This window comes from Varanus komodoensis, unplaced genomic scaffold (genome assembly GCF_004798865.1).
Source record: "Varanus komodoensis strain SLA01 unplaced genomic scaffold, ASM479886v1 scaffold55, whole genome shotgun sequence".
NCBI lineage: Eukaryota > Metazoa > Chordata > Lepidosauria > Squamata > Varanidae > Varanus > Varanus komodoensis.
This window is the reverse complement of record NW_025336157.1, coordinates 984,013-1,003,442: the sequence shown is the minus strand read 5'-3', so window position 1 is coordinate 1,003,442 and position 19,430 is coordinate 984,013. Positions and strand designations below refer to the sequence as shown.

The 19,430-nt window shown below is 50.5% G+C and overlaps 1 protein-coding gene across 1 annotated transcript in view; it reads right to left on the bottom strand.

The window, feature by feature from the left end:
• The window catches only part of MAP4K2 (mitogen-activated protein kinase kinase kinase kinase 2), a 31,027-nt gene that overhangs the window by 11,324 nt on the left and 273 nt on the right, over nucleotides 1-19,430 (bottom strand). The window contains exons 2-17 of the mRNA XM_044448516.1: nucleotides 13,461-13,518; nucleotides 11,850-11,940; nucleotides 11,444-11,508; nucleotides 9,701-9,756; nucleotides 8,012-8,059; nucleotides 7,729-7,771; nucleotides 6,777-6,849; nucleotides 6,381-6,512; nucleotides 4,846-4,908; nucleotides 4,214-4,295; nucleotides 3,274-3,381; nucleotides 2,706-2,784; nucleotides 2,226-2,284; nucleotides 1,261-1,304; nucleotides 821-859; nucleotides 26-62 (exon numbers count right to left, since the gene is read on the bottom strand). Of these exons, the coding sequence (XP_044304451.1) occupies nucleotides 26-62; nucleotides 821-859; nucleotides 1,261-1,304; nucleotides 2,226-2,284; nucleotides 2,706-2,784; nucleotides 3,274-3,381; nucleotides 4,214-4,295; nucleotides 4,846-4,908; nucleotides 6,381-6,512; nucleotides 6,777-6,849; nucleotides 7,729-7,771; nucleotides 8,012-8,059; nucleotides 9,701-9,756; nucleotides 11,444-11,508; nucleotides 11,850-11,940; nucleotides 13,461-13,518 (1,077 nt within the window). The remainder of the gene's footprint in view (nucleotides 1-25; nucleotides 63-820; nucleotides 860-1,260; nucleotides 1,305-2,225; nucleotides 2,285-2,705; nucleotides 2,785-3,273; nucleotides 3,382-4,213; nucleotides 4,296-4,845; nucleotides 4,909-6,380; nucleotides 6,513-6,776; nucleotides 6,850-7,728; nucleotides 7,772-8,011; nucleotides 8,060-9,700; nucleotides 9,757-11,443; nucleotides 11,509-11,849; nucleotides 11,941-13,460; nucleotides 13,519-19,430) is intronic.

Sequence of the window (19,430 nt, the reverse complement as noted above, 5' to 3'; positions counted from 1 at the left end):
GGGGGGCGGGGAGAGTGGAACAAACCTGCTCTGTGGGGCGGGCAGGGCCGATGGTTAGGCTTCTGCAAAAGAAAGAGTTTTTAAAAATAAATATGATGGAGGCAGAAAAAGGCACTGTGCTTGGGCTCCACCGGAGCCACGCACGCCAGGAAGACCTATGTTCTCATGTCAATTCAGCCCTGTAGTAGGCAGGGAATGGGATTCCCCAAACATGTGCAGAGTGCCCTTCCTTTGGAGAAACTTTCAGTGCTGCCAAGTATCTGCATTTTGCTGCAACACCCACAGGGAAAAATGCAGACAGGCACAGACTTTTAAGATGGGCAGCGGCAGATACAAGGTGGGGCAGAAGGAAGCAAGCTTCATGTTATGCCTTGATGATGCTACAATTAAGGGAGTTTTAACAAAGGAAAACTGCAACGACTGAAATCTAATAATGGTCTAATTTGGCAAGCACGACACTCCGCCCCCTGCATTTCCAGAAAAGACTGGGAAAACTAAACCTTTAAAAAGCTCTTGCCTATCAGGCTGGATGCTACTGAGCTCAATTAACCAACAGTCTAATTCAGTATAAGTTCTGATTCACATCAGAACCATGAGGTCTAGAATCTTAGCTTTACATTTACAGCAGGGATTCAAAATTCAGCGGTAGAGCAAATGCGGCAACCGTCTTGTGTGTGGAAGGTCCCAGTGGCTGGGAAAGAAATGCAATTTGGCTTCAAAACTTGGGAGCTGCTGCCAGCCAGAGTAGGCTGAACTGGGCTCAATGGAGGAATAATCTGACCTGATCCAATGCAGCTTTCTCAGTTCCCCCAATCCTTACCTCTCCTCCAGTGCTTCTTCTACCGACTGAAGGAGGCTCCTGGCATGGGACACAAACAGCGGGGAGAAAAACAGTTCCGTCAACTCACATACCCAACTAACCTGACTCCTGGCCCATGACGCAGCCCCCCACACAGGCCGAAAACCACCCAAGCTTCCACATCCCCCTCCCCTTTGATAACTAAACCCCATCCCTTCCTCTTCAGGGCTGCCAGCTTTCCCTGGAAGCGCTCCCGTGCCTCCAACAGTGGCAAAACAGGCAAAACTGCTCTCCCAGTCAGTGCGGTGAGAAAGGAGCTGCCACCGCAGAATCGTCCCGTCGAGGAGCAAACAGAGCTCAGTGGCAAAAGGACAAGGGGGCAACTTCGTCGCGCCAGGGAGGGGAAAAGGGCTGTCCCCATCCCCCCTCTGCCCTTCTTTCCACCCCCAGCGATTCCTTACTCTCCGTCTCCCAACAGCATCCAGCTCTCTTCCTCCTCCTCCTTCTGTGGAACAAGCGAAAAGAGGCTTCGTCTCATCTCAGGCTAGAATGTGGGAGTTCCTTCCGCATGCAACGCCCTGCCTGCACTGTGAGCCCCAGGAATTTCAGATGGAGGGATCGGGAAGGGGGTGGCGGGCAGAGACTTTCCCTGCCAGGAGCTCTGGAAAAGGGCAACCATAGTTTGGGTCGCAGGAACAAGCACCCGGGCCTGCCCCATTTCCCCCCCCCCCACAACCCAGCACGGCAGTGCCCTGACTTTCCCAAATGTACCAAACCCAACATGTCTTAAGACAAGAGGGAGCGACTCGAGCCCTGCTGCTGTTTGGCCTACCTCTCCCATCAGCCCCAGCCAGGATCGCTGATCCTCAGGGAGCATGGGAGTTGTAGGCCAACAGTTCTGGAGGGCCACAGCTTGCCAACCGCTGACTCAGGAGGTGTTGCGGAAAAGTGGACACAGACTTCATTAAATTCATAAAATCCGCATTCTGTAGATTTTCATGCATCGTTCGTTCTGTCGTCTGCTTGTGGAAGGGACTGGATTTTGCACAAGTGCGTTTGTGCGAATTCGTACTTTTAAACATTCGTTCTTCCAATCCTTTGCAAATCCTCCTCAAAATGCCCATTTTCATATTTCAGGCTCTTGGGGGAAGCGTGCATTTGCAACTCGGTGTGTGGGGTTTTCCCCCCACATTTTTCCATGGCTGAATTCATGAAAAGTTGCAGAAAGGAAAAAAAAGTCCACACACCTGCAGGATTCACGCAGCCCTGGAAAAACTCACCCCAGCAAAATCTGCCGATTTAGTTTTACACATAAATAAAAATCCAAGCTCGTCCGAGTACGTCGAGAATTCTCTGACATTCCTAGCTGCTGGATGCGGCACTTTTTAAATTACCCTTTTCCACATCACGCTCTCATCCGACTTACCAAACTGCACCACGGTTCTGTCTCTTTCCGGAGTGGGGGCCCAAATTTAACCTGATTAACTAAAAAGGGAAAAAACATGAACAGCGTCTCAGAAATGGACTCCCCCCATTTCTCTCAACAACTCCAACTGTGCTTCACGCTACAAAGGATCAGGAATGCTCAGAAGTCCTATTATCTTGCGCCTCTCGGCCTATTTTCTCTGTACAAACTCTCGGTAAAGCAGCAGGAGCCTGAAATATTGACACTTGGCCAGGATGCAGAAGCACCCCTACCCTAAATCCCCCCGTCATGTGCCATTTGAGGGCAAAGGGGTAGCTGCGGTGTCCCCCCCTCGCTTCCCCAGTGCGACCTGTGGGAACGGCTTCCCCCTCCCAGGAGAACGGCCGGCTTTCTCGAGATGGACTCCCGGGTCTTGGAGGAACGGGAGCCTGTGGATTAAAGTGGGGAGGGGTCCTGAGTAGAGGAAGGCGGGTAACTCACACTGGATCTCGGAAAGCGTGCTCTCCAGTTGCCCGTGTTGCCTGTGGGAATGGATTTTGTCGGGAAAAACTTCATAAGCCTGGAAGAAAAGAAGAAAGCGAATCCATCCATCCACTTTCTCTACAGAAGAGCTGCTCCATTCGAGCTAAAAACCAGCAAGATCAGACTTCCTCAAGCGGATGGCCACCAGTTGTACTGGACTACAATACCCTTAACTCCCAGCCAGCTTCTCACTCCATTGGCATCGTTGGGGGGTTCCTCTTTCGTTGGACTCTCCATCACTTTAATCCTACCACGCCGCCTCACTGAGAGCTAGCATCATGTGGAGGTTACAGAGCTGGACTCGGGGGCCGGGAGATCCGGGTTCTAGTCCCCTCTCGCCCAGAAGCTCACTGGGGGGCTCTGGGCCAGTCACCCACTCCGCCTAGCCTACCTCACAAGGCCGTTGTGCACATAACACGGAGCGGAAGGGAACCTGTAAACTGCTTGGAGCTGTTTGCCCAAGAGGGAAGCCGGGACGCAAATGCAGTGTGGTACAGTCAGCTGCAGTCACTGCTGGGGGCCGTACCTCAAACTCCCCATCGTCCAACGACGCGGCCGACACATCCGGATCGGTGGCTTTATCCAGCAGCTCAATGACCAGGATCCGGGCCAGCGGCTGGCAGACAAACGGGTGCTGGCGGACAAGGAGAGGGATGAGCCGGAAGCCCTGCCACGTTTCCGTCCCTCGGAGGCAACGCGGGCTGCCCCCAGCCCAGCCGCCACTCCAGCACCCGGTGGCGGGGCAAGAGGCCCTGTGGATTTCGCGCAACGCCCCGGCATTGACCGCCTGGGCAGAAACGCCAGGCTCTCATCCTGGAAGCAACCCCAGCGGTGCGGGCGGGAGAGCCAGACAGGTGTCACGCCACTGCGCTGGGGAGAATGGGACCAGTGGCTTCCAGACACCCTGCCCTGCCCCACGAAGGGCTCCAAGCCCTAAAAGGAGCATCCATCCCCCTGAAACTCCACTAACTTGGAAAGACACGGAGCTCAATCCAGCCTAAATTTGGCCTCTTTGCGGCCTGCCTCCCGTCGAAATGTCCCCCATTTCATCCCAAGGCCCCCCAATGCCATATCCCCCATCCCCCCATTTGTTATGGGGCACAATCCAACACATGTGCCAGTGCGGGATATTTTCTGCCTGAACATAAATATGTTCTTTTGTACCCTCTTAAGTGCAAATAAATACAGTAAACATTTGCAATGGCTCCTTTCTTTGCACTTGTAACTATAAATATTTCCATGTCAAGATACGTTAAGCACAAGTCAATTAAATGATAGCACGCTATCTGAATATTTTTAATAGCATATTACTGGCTACTACTAATAGTTAGGTTTCTAGAAGTTAGCTAATAGTTAATCTGGCTCTGCTGGGAAGGAGTTTAAATTCGGGGGGGGGGCATCCCATCACTCTCGCTCCCCACTCCCCACCTCCCCCTTGGCGGGATGGGGTCCCCAAACCAAATCACCTGCAGGAGCTTTTCAGCCACTGGCCGCTTCTTGGGGTTCTTCGTCAGGGAGAGTTTGAGGAAATGGTGGAAGTCCACGGACCTGGAAGGAAAGGAAAGATCACGCATGTGAACCAGGAAAGACACCCCATCGCTTGCCACAGCCCAGGGCCAAGGGACACCCGTTGCTGGGGAACATGGGTAAGAGGGCATCCCGTGGGCTGCTGCGTGGGCAGGGTGTGGAGGGGCAGACCCCGAGTGGGTCCAGCCCAGCTCTTCTCACAGAACTCACCACCCTGGAAAGCGGCGATGGCCACCATTCGGGCGGCTTTAAAGGGGCACTGGACACATTCGGGGTGGAGAAGTTGCCCCAGATCAACATTTCCAAGGGGACCGGCCATCTCTGGGGAGACGCCCGCCTGTGGCGTGCTAATTAGCACTTTAATTGCTATTTTATTATTTATTAGATTTCCCCTATTTTATTATTAGATTTTCTCTCTACTGGCCATAAAGTTCATTCATTCATATTGATATCCCACCTTTTTTCCTTCCAAAGAACTCATTCTATCCTCCTTCTCCTCCTAATCTTATCCTCACAACAACCCTACGAGGTAGGATGGCCTAGAGTCTATGACTGGCCCAAAGTCACTCACCAGCATGTCTTGTCTTTTAGCTTAGGAGGCTGAAAACTGCTTTTTGACATCAACATCAAGGCTCTGCATGGAGAACAAAACCTGATTATTATTTTTTTTGGTCTATTATCACATTTATAGTCCACTGTTTTATAGTACATTTACCTCGCAGCTGGTGCTGGCTGACTGGGTGCTTCTCATCTATGTGGGGACTGGAACCCAGACCTGAGTTCCCAATCCAACACACAAAGCATCACCTTACACCTATTCCACATTTTTTTGCTTTGACTCCCAGAGACACTTTAAATAAGGCTTATTACCAGCTCATTCCTAAGTACCTTTCTTGTTTTTTCCCAGGAGCCATTACAAGTTCTTGGTCAGAATAACAACCAAAACAATACCCTTTCCAAGTGCAAGGAACTGTCCAAATGACAGATCTATCAACAAACCCTTAGAGAAGCATTAAAAGCTCAGTCCTATAGCTGTCTGGACAGAAGAGACTCCCAGCATCCCCCAGCCTGTCTGACAGGGGGATGCTGGGAGTTGTAGGCCTTTTTCGAATCTAGACATGTACATGACTGAACCCCAAAACCATTAATATGAGAAACATTTTTGGCAGCCGCAGAAAATATTACTCCCTGCAAGTGATCAAAGGTTGATTATGAACCCAAGAATACACCATCATATCCCGCAGAGTTTTAGCTCACTTGTACAGAAGAATTTAGGGTAGAAATTTTCTCCTTGGACCTTTACACACGGGTCAGGAAAAAAAGGTGCGTACAAGATATTCAGCAACATCACAGCCAACCCACAAAAGACACAAGCACTACAGATACTAATGTGATCTCTCAGAAATAAGTGTGGAATTGGTGTTACTCTAATAGTAAACCGGCTGTCTTGGCTTTTTCATACTGCAAATGAACAGACTCATTTTAAAAAATCGAATTAATACAAATGTCTTTTTTTCTCTCCATCATTGTTCCAGAGTTCCTGCTTGCAGTGGAAAACAGAAAAATAATTAATCAGCAAGGCTTATCCCATGTAGATCAACAACCCTGCAGAGTAGGCCAGGCCAGTGCCAGGTGTACTGTGAACAGCGACAAGCACAACTTTACCCTAAGTCCGCTCTGAAAGCTGGAAAAGCCAGTCTGGCTATGAAGCTAATGAGGTGGCCTTTTCCGTTGTCCAGCCTTCCAGCCTCAAGAAGGTGCTTTGGGGTATTCTGTCCCCGTGGGAGTCCATGACCCCCAGCGTATTTGGAAAATCAGCTGATGTTTTCGAACAGCACTGGAAACCAGGAACTCTCGAAACAGAAATACATTTTGAATTAGGCTCTGCAGGAAAGATGGGACATGCTTTCAGCCTAAGGGGAGTTCGGGGGAATTTAAGCACCCTATTGCCTTGATCACTAAGTAAAATGGATCACTTTTCCCATGGAAAAGCTGGAAAGAGATATTGTTGGGGGTGGAGGATGAGGACAACTCTTTTCCTCCCTTTTGGAATCTCCCAAAACGTTCCCCAGGATTCCACGTCGGCGCAGCCTGCGTCGCCCTCACCTCATGGGGTGCAGGTCGAAAAGTGGCGGCTGAAGCTCCGCTAGCTCGATCGCGGTGATGCCGAGCGCCCAGATGTCGCAGAGATGGTTGTAGCCGCCTTTCTTCTCCACCGCGGCCACCTCTGGGGCCATCCTGCGAGAAGGCGAGAGCGTGACCTTGCGGGGACGGAAACGGAAGGCACACGACCCCCCACCGCCAGGTGAGGGGAGAAGGACCCGGCCCGAAAGAGCGGGTGAGGACGTGGCGAATGCATTGGTGTGTCGGTGGAAGAGACGCCATGTAGGTGGAGAGACGGCCGCAAACGATCCAGATGGAAAACCCCGGGCCGGCAAATGACGCCCCAGAAGCAGCATGGGAAGACAGGGAGGAAAAGCAGCAGCAGCCCAGTTGTATTACCAATACGGAGTCCCGATGAAGGATTTCCGCTTGGCCACGGACACGGTCAGTTCCGCAGAGACCCCGAAATCCGCTGCAGAAAGCAAAGAAAGACGGGAAGGCGTGATTAGGGAAGGGGGTGCCTGTTCTTTTTGCAGAAAAGGGTGGCAGAGCTCTGGGTTTGGGCTAGGCGGGAGGGATCGGCCCAAAGATGCCAAGCACGAGCTCTGGGCTCGTTGGGTTTTTGTCACCCTCTCAGCTCACCTGGAATACCAGGCAGGTAAATGTTTCCTTCCTCCCTACATCCCACAAACTGCTGCCTTCCGCTCCCCAAAGCTCCCAGGACCTCTTGTGCGTTGGGGGGGGGGGACCCAACACCGTTTCTCTCTCTCCGCTAAGGAGCTGACCGAGGCCGGATATCAGAGGCGCAGAACCTTGGGCCCAAGGGCCGAATGTGGCTCTCAGAGCTTTCCCAGAGATCATCTCTCCTTTTGGTGGCTTCCTGGCTTTGGGGCAGGTCTTTCCAAAGAACCAGAGCCGGGGGTCAGACTAGATGGCCCGGGAGACTCCTTCTGACTCGCTGTTTCTATGTTTCCCCCGTCAGCCTTGCATGGCCAAAGAGAGGACGGTCAAGAACTGCCCTTCAATTGGCCACCACTCTTTTTCTAAGGTCCTGTCTTCGGTGGCACAGAAAACACCTCAAGGCCCATCCAGTAAAGGCACGGGTGCCACAAATGAGCTGAGAAGGGGGACAAGAGCACAAACATCCGTATATTTAAGCTGCGTTCAGGCCTCCACCTCCCAGCAGACTGGGCAGAGAAAGCCAGAAGTCGCTGGATGTTTGGTATCCAAAAATGAACAAGCTTGCACCCTAAAGATGGCAGAAATGGAGGTGTTTTGTGGTGCTGACTTGTGCAGAAACGGCTTGTCGGGGAAGAACAAACAAGAGAGGATGCAGAAGGAAGGAACTGACCGAGTTTGACGTCACCGTTGGTCGTGAGCAGGATGTTGGCCCCCTGAAAAAGAGGCGGAAATCATGAGAAAGGATTTAGGGGGAGGGGTGTAAAAGGCAGAATGCCTTTTTTTTTTTTTTTTTGAACAGGCCATTTTTTGAGGTCTAGTAGAAGGTAGAAGATGGTAAGTCTTCTTATGTGGCATTTACACAACAGAAAGTGCACTGGGGGAGCTGAGTTATCCCGATATGGCAGGATGAAGACAGGGGAACTTGAGGACAAGATTCTGTGGGACGACCTCACCTTGATGTCCCGGTGCATTTTCCCTTTGGTGTGCAGATGGTGAAGTCCCTGGTGGGAGGAAACAAAAACACATTATTCTTCTCACCATTGATTCTGCCAGCTCTGCCGCCCAAGAGGCACAGGCCATCCACTCCGTCTCCCCGTCTGGGGGAGAAGAAACAGGATGGAAAAAGAGGAAGCCAGAGAAGGGTTGCAAATGGAAGATGCTGTTGTCTGGACCACGGATAAAAATCCATGAAGGCTGTAGGGCAAGAGGGCGAATATATTCTGAAAAAAGAACATAACAGCAAGGTGCACAGCTGTAGCGTTCTCGTAGTACGCATGCTATGTTTTAGGTGTCTTGTTTTGAAGGCCCGGACCGATGTTATGAATGGACAGAGAGAGAGAGGAGGCCCTATTTTAGTATACAGAAAAGGTTGTGTGGATGTGTCTGGGTTGGCGTCGAACCCTCTTTCTATTTTGCTGTGGTTACCCATTTACTATTAATTCCTTGCTATTCCATTTCCATTTCTTTCCACGAAAAATGAGCAACATTGCTAGTTCAGGATCCGACTGAATTTTCAAATTCTGTACCTTACTCATCGGCTTAAATCCTTACCCAGATTTTTAAAAAAATGTTTTCACATTCACACCACATATGGAAATCACCGCACCTAAATTTAGAGGCCTCAATCGTGCCTCCTCTGACCCACCTTGGGCACCTTTCTTCTAAATGAAAAGCACTGTAAGCTATGCCCTTTCCTCATGGGCAGCTCAGCCTATTCCACCCACCGCCCCAACCAGGCATCTGCTTCAGGAACACAGGAAAAGAACAGAGAAAACGGCGGAAAAAATGGAATTTCCTTTCAAAGGTGTGGAAAGCCAGGGTCAAACCGCAGCGCTACAGGAGGTGAAGGCCGGGAGCGAGGGTTTTGCTCGGGTGAAGCGAAAGCAAGTTTGTGGGAATCCATGCCGAAAGCCACCTCCCAAGCACAGCTTTCCAAAAGCTCCTGGCAGTTATTCCATGAGCAAATGGAACAAAAATCACACCAAGGAGACTCCGGACGTTGCATCAGGAAAGCAACCTAAACTCCGGAGCAGGGACAGGCGACACCGAAGAATTCGGGCGGCTTGCGCTCAGCCCACGCTGGCACCCCTTGCAAACGCGAGAGCCGAAAACGAACCGAATCACGGCCTTCTTTGTGGCTTCCACTTTTAAAGTGGGCTGTGCGTTGGGTCTCTTTTCTGAAGGCAAGGAAATTTGCATAAAATATGACTGCAGTTTGCAGCCGTGCTTTTCATACATTGCATGTAAGACGGCTGTATTTTATGCACATTTCTATGCCTTGAAATAAGCACCTGACTTGCAGCTAGCTTTAAAAGTAGAAGACCAGATATTGGCTCGACGGTACAAAATGCCTGGACTGAGCGGGACCACTCGCTTGCACGGATTTCTCACACAGCCCTTCTCCAGAGCCAACCCACACCACCGAACGAGGGTTTGGATGACGGTCCGGAAAAGAATCCCAATCCTCTATTTTTGCAGCCATTCCCAACCCAAGTGGGGGAAGGCAGGGTTGAAATTGCCCTGGGCACAACCCAGGTGCCTCGCACATCCACTAGCTTCAGGTTTTACCAGCACCTGGCAAAAGAAAGCTGCTGCCAACACCACCTGGAGCCGGGTCTGACTGGGGATGCATCATGACTCACCTGAAGAGTCTCCCGGCAGACGTAAGCAATTTGTTTCTCTGACAGAGGTCCGGTGCCTGGAGGAAAAAAGAAAGCAGGAATCTTTATTTGGCAACAGAGTACATTTTTATCCCAACAGTCATTCCACCAGGCCAGACTGAGGAAGATGAGAACGGATGAGAGACCACCCACCGATGCTGCTGACTTCATCCCTCTTCCCTCCCCGTTCCTTTTTCCTTGTGTGTGGCCTCTCTTGAGATGGCAAAGCTGTGGGCAAGGGATGAACCGATCGGCTTCTTCGGGAAAAAAGGCCTTAAATGCATCATAACATCTAACTGCAATAAAAATAACTGTCTCGTGGCCCAGACCACTCCAACCCCAAAGAGACGTGACGGAAAAGCAAGATTTGCCTGGGAGACTCGGGGTTTTAGGCTCCATTCCACCATGAAGCTCCTTTGGGCAGCTCTGGGCCAGCTGTGGATTCTCAGCTGGATCCTTGCAGGCTGGTTGGAACAGGGTGGCAGCTTTGGGGAACAGTTTCCTGCTCTGCTTGAACCCGGGCTCCTTCCAAAGCAAGAAGCAGCCTCATCTTCCCACCCAGCTAAACTTTGGCAGGAATTGCAAGGAAAGGCTGACAGTCGGGCCTAAATAACTCTGGACTGCAGTGTAGCCTAGATTCCCAGCTCGGTCAGTCCAAGGTGATGTACTCGCTACTCCGGGATGGTCTCCTTGCTCCCTCACTGGCCGGCTGGGCCCAGACAATAGGATAACCCACACTCAGCTGTTGTCACTGAGCCATGGAGTATCCTGTCGTCAGACCTAGCCAACCTAACAAACCCTGGTTGGCTAACCACAAACCAGGCTTTTCTCACGGGTTGTTCCAAGGTCAACAAACCATGGTTTGTTAGCCCGGCTGGCTTCAGATAACCCAGAGTTCATCAACCATCCATGGTTCAATAGCAAGCCACACTCAACCCAAGCTCAACCCTTGAGTGCTGTCTGAACCCAGTCCCTGTCTCCTCAGAGTGGCCGCTTCCACTCCTCGGCCTCTCTTCCTCCTCACAGAATCTCCCCCGAAGTTTCCCACTCTCAGTCCAAAATGAATCGGACTGGGCACAGGTGTCCCACAGGTGGACCTCTGCTCCCCAGTAGCAGCATCCCCCAAATTTCTCCCCAGCAAGTGGGGGTTAAACTGAGGCAGGCGCTTCCGTAAGAGTAACCAGATCACCTCGTCCAGCTTTCCTCCCCTCCCTGACCCAAGCGCACCCTCTCCGGATGCCAAAAGCAGAAGTAAAACTCTTCAGAAGTGCAGCAGACAGACTCTTGCTACAACACGTGAGCCAGGAAAGCTTCCTTTTTGTCACGGTGAGATGCGGTGGCCATCCATTCTCTGCCTACACACAAGTAGGCGGGTACACAGATGCCCCTGCTAGCAAGGAATGAGGTTTTCCGGTGCCACTAGCATGGAAAAATCCAGAGGCGTCTCTCCTCACCGGCCAGCTGGAACAGGCCATTTTCAAGGAGCATCCCAAATATCACTGTACGTCTACTCAAGAGTAAGCAGGGATGCGCTTCTCGCAGGGTGGGGGCCCCCAACACTACAGTTTCCTCGTGCGTTGTCTGAGTGACCTCACACACTGCTCGCCATCCCATGGGAAGGCCCCCACTGCCGAGAGCGACGCGGGACGACCCAGAGAAAGGGAGAAAGACGCCATCCTGCTCAAAAAGGCTCAGATCCCATGGAGAGAGTAGGAAAATACTCACTGTGGTAAATCTCTTGGAGGGAACCCCCGCCACAGTACTCCATGCAAATCCAGAGGCGATCATTCCTAGGACACGGAATAATGGAGCATTATCAAAAGTCCACGCAGATCTACTTAATAATATTGTACTCATGGCCCACCGTTTTCCTCTTGCAACGCAATTTAAGAACATCTCTGTGTGTAGAGGAAGGAGCTTCCTCCTTCCAGAAGAGTTTTGCTTTCCGACTTTAGAGAAACTCGTAAAACAAATGATCCCCCATTTGTTCAGGTTGGTGGGCCATCGGGAATTTCGGCAAGACGTTGCTTGTGCTCTCAGCAAATGGCGCATCACAATTTTGCCGTTCCACCCACAATTGTGAACCACCTGCCAACACGAAAGCCCTCCTCCGAACAGGTAAATCCCTCACCTGAGATAGCTGCCAAAGTAAGCCACGACATTGGGATGGCGACAGTCCCTGAGAGTAGTGATCTCTTGCTGAATAGATCCAATGTCGTCCCCTGAGGAGGTGAATCATGTCCCACCTTTAATGCCTTTTTCTATCCACGCATCATTTTCTAACCAGCTTTTTCAAATTCCGAAGCGATTTGATAAACCTGAATTCCAATCACACCTGGGGAAGTTGGTTGCTTCCTGCTCAGTTGAATTGCAAATCAATAATAATGGATGATTTTTTAAGCAAAATCAACACAATTTTGTTTGCTTCTGTATTTTTAAAGAAGGCAGGTATATAAAGGCTGGAATCCTAAGCACACGGCTAAGAGCTGTCATTTCCAAGGCAAAATTCCTTTTTCCATGTCATAAGTTTGTTAGTAACAATGAGTGGGTGCCAATTCCAAATTCAATTATTAGGAAATCTTACCCGTTTCAAAATTGTAACCAGTGCTTCCTCCAGATGATTCAGAGTTCCAGGAAAAGTTCTATATAATACAACATTTAAATGTGCAATTCTATGCATTTTTGCACAGAAAAAAGTCTACAAAGCAGTCCTGGATGAGACATGCTGAAAAATGCAGGACTCTTCTCTATCTAAATGTGCATTGGATTGTTCCCCAGGTAAGTTTTAGCTTTATTTCTCATATATTTCAGGTGAAATACTGAGATTTGAACAAAATAACATGGGTAGTCTTTAAAGCTTTGTTTTTACTAAGTACGAGTGGAACATCTGGACTAGAGAACTCTCTAGAGGCCCCCGAAAATGATCTGATGCAAACTGAAAGCATTCTAGTGCAAAATGTCAAATTCAACATTTGTTGGAATGTTGGAGCATGAATAGGACCCAAACAGGATGAGAGTTGCAGGACATTCTTCAGCCTACCCATGCATAGGATTTCACTATATGTTTGTTTGTTTGTTTAGAAGGCTTCTATGCCGCCCCATTTGCCGAAGGTTCTTTTAAAAAAAAAAATCTTGGTTTAGGATGAAATCTAAATACAGTACGAAGTCTAATAATGTCTAAAAATGGAAACAAGCAGCAATTCCACCAAGAACAACAGCCCAGTCCCTACATCAAAGCCCGATTCACATGTAACAACAATCCAGAACATGGTTGTGCTTGAATTCTGGGTTGTTGTTCCATGCGGACTTTGTACAATGGTTTAAATATGGGTTGTGTGCAGTTAAGCAGAAAGAAAGCAAATGTTTTGTGGTCAGACTGTGAACTCTGGGTTTTCAGGCTTAACAAGCCATAAGGGAAGGCTCACATGTACCAACAACCCAAGTTACAGCAACAACTCATATTTAATCCGTATTCTGGGTTGCTGTTACATGAGAATCGGCTCAATGAGAAGCCAGAATGGCTGTGAATTCTGGCTTAGTATTGATACTATGCTGCTCCTATACTAGAAGGCAGATTCACAGCAATTCACAGGATGGCAGTTACAGGCAGCCTATAGATACACGTATGTATATATGAATAAATAAATAAATTGCAGTTTACACTGGACAGAATTCATTAGCAATTCCGGTAACTTCGGCCAACCAAATACATTAAGGTATTAAGAGACCCTCCCTCTCTCACCTGGATCAATTTTCACAATCTTAATGGCCGCCAATTCCCCCGTCTCGGTGTCACGGGCCTGCGGAAGGAATAATAAAGTTGAGAAGCTGTACCCAACACCCCTCTCCATCCCATCCTTTCCGAGAATTAAAAGCCCCGCTTCCGAGCTCCACGCCAACCGCGGCCTGAAGAATTGTGGATTCACAACGGATCGGCGGAGTTTGCACTTCTTCACGTAGCCCCCCGCCGAACTGTGGATTTCACTTCCAGAGGATGGAGCGAGGGTCATCCATCCGGAGGGCTTCAAAAGGGGATCGGTCTCATTCATGAAAGGAAAGGGAGGCAGCTATCTTTCGCTGCTCGTCCTCATGGTCATGCGCTCCTTCCAGCATCAGAGACAGCAGTGCTCTCTAGTCGCTGGGGAACATGGGCAGGGTTTTCCATGGGGAGCTCCTGTGTGAATTTGACTTGATGAGCCCTGGGCCTGATCCAGCAGGGCGTTCTGGTTCTTTTTTTCACAAGCGCATCACCAGCAAGCTTCCCACTGAACATAGGAGCCCGAATGCAAAATTCACAGGAAATTCCCACCCAATTTTCCAAGGACCTCTTGTTCCCTTTTGTGTACAGGAGGCTAAAATGTGTTCTGGCTGGGAAACAGCCACCTTTCAAGTTAGAAAACCCACCCACACACTGTCAGATGCATAGATATAACTGCATTTATGAATGGGTACCTACAGACGCAAATACAGTTTAAACACACCGTTTTTTCAAGAAGAAGTGCGAAAACTTCCTTTTTCAAAAACATCAGCTTTCTTCCTAGGGAAATCAGCACGGCCCATGAAAGGTTAAGCATGCGTCAAAAGGAAAAGAGAGATACAACAAAATGTACGTGCTCTTTGGGTTCAGTTCGAGGCAACCCACCGTCCAGAGCAGAGGTATGGAACTGTGCCCCAGCGGCTGAAACTGGTCCTCCGAAGCCACAGCTTCCCCCCCTCAACCATCAAGTGTCTGGTGGTTTGCCAGCTTTTCTTCCTTCTCCACACGAAAAGGTGGAAATGCCTCTCTTAAAGTTTAGCTGGGATAACAGCTGATTTTCAGCTAAAAATAGGCATTTAGGTATTTTGGCCCAAGTCCTTTTGCTCTGGTTCCTCCCATTCTTGCATCCATCAAGAGCTCCTCCAAAGTGGAATTACATCCTCAGCTCAAGGAAGCTCTGCCCATCGGGCCTGTTTGGAGGGCCAGAAATACATTCTGGCACTCACAATGTGATTATTAAGAGCTGGTCCTCAAGCCACGGGCATTGTGATAAAAAGATCCAGGGTATGAGTCAGCTTAACTCCTCCCTTCTCCAAGGAGTTTGGGGCACATATAAAACACCCAACCTTAGCTTTACTCTCAAGCAGGGTTTGCAAACACTTAGCAATTTTGCCAGTTCCAGCCCTCCTCCTCCTCCTCCTAACAGCCTGCAATTTTTTCTTCCAAGGTTCCCAAGTCTTTGCCCACAATTCTTCTCCTGTCATTCTTATCCTCATAACAACCTTACCGGATAGGTTACGCTAAAGTCACCAAAGTTAAATGTGCAGACAAATGGGGAGTAGATCCCAAGTAGATCCCAGTCAAAAAGCCAGGTTTTCCGGGTCAGAAATCCAAAACTTTTGAGTTTAGTGCCAGAGATCCTTTCAGATAATATGTCAGAGTTATTCAGGTATGACAACAGCAGCAGGAATCACAGTTGCTTCTAAATGGATATCAGTGAAGCCCCAACAGGTGAAGATTGGAGAAATAGACTAGCAGAATATGCTGTGGTGGCAAAGTTGGAAGACCGTTAGAGGAATTTAATAATAAATGGAAATTGTATTATGTTCAGCATGATTAATGGGAGTCGAACTTGGAAAAGAAAAAGCAAAGCAGTAGAGGACTTAAAGTGATCGGAAGATCTGTGGTTGCACAGATTAATGATTTATTTTCTGCGAAACTCTCACAGAGTGTTGAAAGATGCAAGATAGATAGTCTTGGGGGATTGAATGTATAGGCTGTGTTTGTTTAAAATTCTCTTAGCAACTTTGTTCGCTTTAGTTTGCTTTGTTTATTTCCGTTTGTTCTGTTTGATACTCTCTTTCATGTATTTGTATGTGTTAAGAAAATAGAAGAAAAATTTAAAAAACCACACTGGACTTCTCACAGAGTGTCTTTTGTAGTAAGCCCAGGCGGTGATGCCCTTCGTTTGAGCTGGTCCTTCCACAGGAAAGTCAGCTTTGATTTCTTCACTTTTTCTTGTCTTTTTTCAAGATGCGCAGTGTGCAATTCCGCCCCGCTTCTGTCGAGCGTGCCTAGAAGCCGCTGGGCCCCGCAGCACATGCCCCGCTGGCAGCCTCCCCTCTGGGCTCTGAGGAGTCCAGGAGGCACGGGTCAAACCGCAGGGTGTGTGGCGACGGCCCCGTGGCTCCCTGCTTGTGCCGGAACGGGCCGACTGCGGTGCGCCGGCGAGAGGGCTGCATCCTGCCGGGTTTCATCACGGCCGCTGGGGGGGCAGGCGAGCCGCATCCCTGGGCTCCCGTCCTGCCGGGTAGTGAGGCAACTTCCTGCACTCCTTGCTGAGCCGGCTGCGCTAGCCGAAAAGGCGTGGGGCGTGCAGGCTTGTACATCTGTCTGCATCTCTGAAAAGCACATTCACGAGCCGGAGGAGAAAGCAAAACAAGGCCAGCTGGCTTGCTCCTCACGCCTTTTTCCCACATGGTGCTCGCTCCAGAGCAACGGGGCTCGGGACTGCCCACGCGCCAGAGGGCCCCGGGCTGGAAAAGGCTGCTTCAGGCTGCTTCGGCAACCCTGCCTCGCTCCGAGGCGGGAGGAGGCGAAAGCTCACATGCAAAACGAAAACTTCTATCTTTAGTGTCTTAAGAAATAGGTCATTTCCCTTTTCCACGCTGCATCCCTGCTTTGCTTCTGGTCTGCTTTCAAATAACCACCCTCCATGTAGACGATGGGCATAGAGGTATTCTCCAGGAGAACATTGGAGCAGGAGAGACAGGCGGCAGTAACACAGGTCTGGTGCAACCCTCAGGTCATGCGCAGCTGCTGCCTGCAACTGGAGGCAGCTCCCTGAGTGGCAACTCCTATTTTATTTGTTGCGTGTTTATACCACCCAATAGTCAAATTCTCTTCAACAGGATGATGGGAATTGTTGCTGAACACCCTTGGGGAGTGCTTGATGCAGAGAAGGTCAGAGTCAGAGCACTGCTCTTCTCCCAAAAGGTCAGTCGGATGCTTTCTACCTTGAACGCGACCGGAGTGCAAGGACTAGGCTGCAGCTTGCCATGAAGCCACTCCTGCACTGGCTGTCACAGCCAAAGGATCCACTGTGCATGCACAGAGCGCTTCACTAGTTGGAGCCTTCCAAAAAGACAAGCAACATCCAGCGCTGCTTTTCGTCTCGTGCTCAAAGGTGCGGGCACCCGCCCTGCTCTCCACGGGCCGAACAAAATGCAAGGGGCATTTTTCTGAACTGTGGCTGCCGATGGAAGGACCGAGGAACACCATGCCCCCTTTCCTCCCCCTCAACCCGCCCCAGTGCCATAAATAGAACCCAGGAGTCCTGACTCCCCGTCGGCCGGCCGGAGCTAACCCATTCCTGTTCTAAGAATCTCAGGAAATGCCACGCTGGGTCCAAAACAATCCCTCCCAGCATCCCAGCACAAGAGGAGGCAGGCGGTTATGTGTCAGGAGAAGCTGGAGAGGAGGCCGAGCGGAAGCGGCTGCTTTTGTCAGCACCCAGGGAGCTTCAAAGCCGGACGGACCCACACCTGGCCACTCCTAACATGCAATCAGATTCTAAAATCACAAGCATTGTAAAATAAGCATCATGACCCATCAAAAGTCTGCTCGTGGTGCAGCTGAGTCACCCTCCCGGCCACCCCAAGCAGGATTAACTGACCTACAGGGAAAAAGAAGGAGCCAGGCTGCCAGAAGCGTGTGCCAGGATCCCGAGACACTGTTCCAGTTGGACTGGTCCTCACCTCCATATCTGAGAGGGGAGGCACCAGCTACCTTGCCAAGCCCTGCTGACCACCTGCCTAACCATTTCCTCTTCCCTCCCCATTCCTTCTTCCTTGCATGCTGTGTCTTTGTTGAATGAAGCCTGTGGACTAAGACTGCTATTTTTACTGCTTGGTCATAAGCTACTCCTAGAACCTTTTTTTTTTTTTTTTGGGCTGTAGAACAGGGTAAACATGCTTCAAGTCTTTTAATACCTAACAGAGAGACAAAGATACAACAGATACAAATGTACCAGTCCTACTAATCACACCTTGACCAAGAACTGGTTTTCTCTTCAAAAGTACAATAACATTAAACTACAAATTCTCACAGACGCGGATGAACAAGATAAACCATGCCTCTTGGCCAAATATGTAGCGTATTTGCAGCACTGGGGTTACCTGTAAACAAAATATTCTAAATGATTGAAATAATAAATAAACAATCCAATTCAAAAACTAAAAATTGGTGCACAAGACGTGAATAACTCCGAACCGTGTAGAAAGCAAGACTTGTAAGACGTACGAGCTCAGAGCCTTCAGAGGAAGGCTGCAAAGATGCCCAGAGGGCCAACAACAACCCTGTGAGCTGGGTTAGGCTCAGAGTGAGTGGCACGGCTTAGCCTAGGGATATTCAAGGCTAGCATCCTCCACACAAGGTTGAACTGCAGTCAGCAAACACCATGTTGTTCAGCAGGAACCTCATCTGCTTTGCAGCACGTGATCCTGGCCAGTCACCACAGTTGATGGAGCACCAACAGAGGTGGGCACCTCTTTGCAGCAGGAACTGGGAAAACAGCCTGGAGAACTGCCGTGGCCAATCTGTGCCGAATATATTCCATGTCTTGGCACTAACGTTTTAAAGTGGGCAGGGGAGCCTCTCAGCCAGTGGGGCAAGCGGGACCCTGCTGTGGGTGAGCCCTCCCGCCACCCCCTCTCTGGTGGGCCTGAGCAGGGCAGACACCCCGAAGAGGGCTGACGCAACCACACACACAACAGCAAGGCGGACACTGGCTGGCACTATTTTGAGTGCCATCTCCCGGACAAGCACATTCCCAGGTTTTTAGTCCCCTGAAACACCAATTAAGTGCCAGTCGGAGACTGAAAGCCCCCTAATTCCAGATGGGGGCGGGGAGACAGCCTATGCCAAGAATCTGCCAGTCCATTATGCCCCTTCATCTTCTTTTCCCAGGCGGCCTTGCTCCAAAACTCCCACCCTCCAGGAAGGCCCATGAGTTTCTACGACTCTCTCATCACCGCTTCTACTCCAATCTGGCAATCTTTCCAAAGTGCCTGCAGAGACACGACGCTCTTCCAGCAGCAGCAAAGACCAATCGGTTTCGGGGATATTTATCATTCCTATGTTTTACGGAGCGTGCCAAGCAGCCACCCAGGCCAAACTTTTTGGCCTGCATGGAGAGAGAAAGCGCAGGGCTACTGTGGCGACTGGAAAGGGCTCCGTGCAAAGTGGCCAAGCAGCGCCAGGAAAAGCAGGGCAAAGGGACAAGAACCGGACCACCTGTCTCTGCCGGGGAAGTTAGTCGCCCCACACCTGGCATATTTGGCCTGGGGTCTCCGAACCGCGCAGCGAAAATGCATCAGACCCTCAAAACTGACCCTGGTCTAAGATGCGGAGGAACCCCCGCACACACACACACACACACACACACACACAAAACCAAAGGAAGAAGTTCGCCCACCCTGTCCAACTGGACCGGCGTCCCTCCACCCACCCCCGGCTCAACCTATGGCGCCCCCCACAACAGCTTCTGCCGCTGGGCAGCCCGGGCCGGGGGAGCCCATCCCAAGACCACGCAACCCACACCGGACCGCGCCTCTCCTCCTCCGCCTCCAAACTCCCCGGTGCGCCCGTCGTCTCCATAACCGCGCCGCGCGCAAAGAGTCCGGCGGCGGGCGGCGCTCCCGGCCGCGCAGCCCCGCCGCCCCCCGCCGCCGCTCC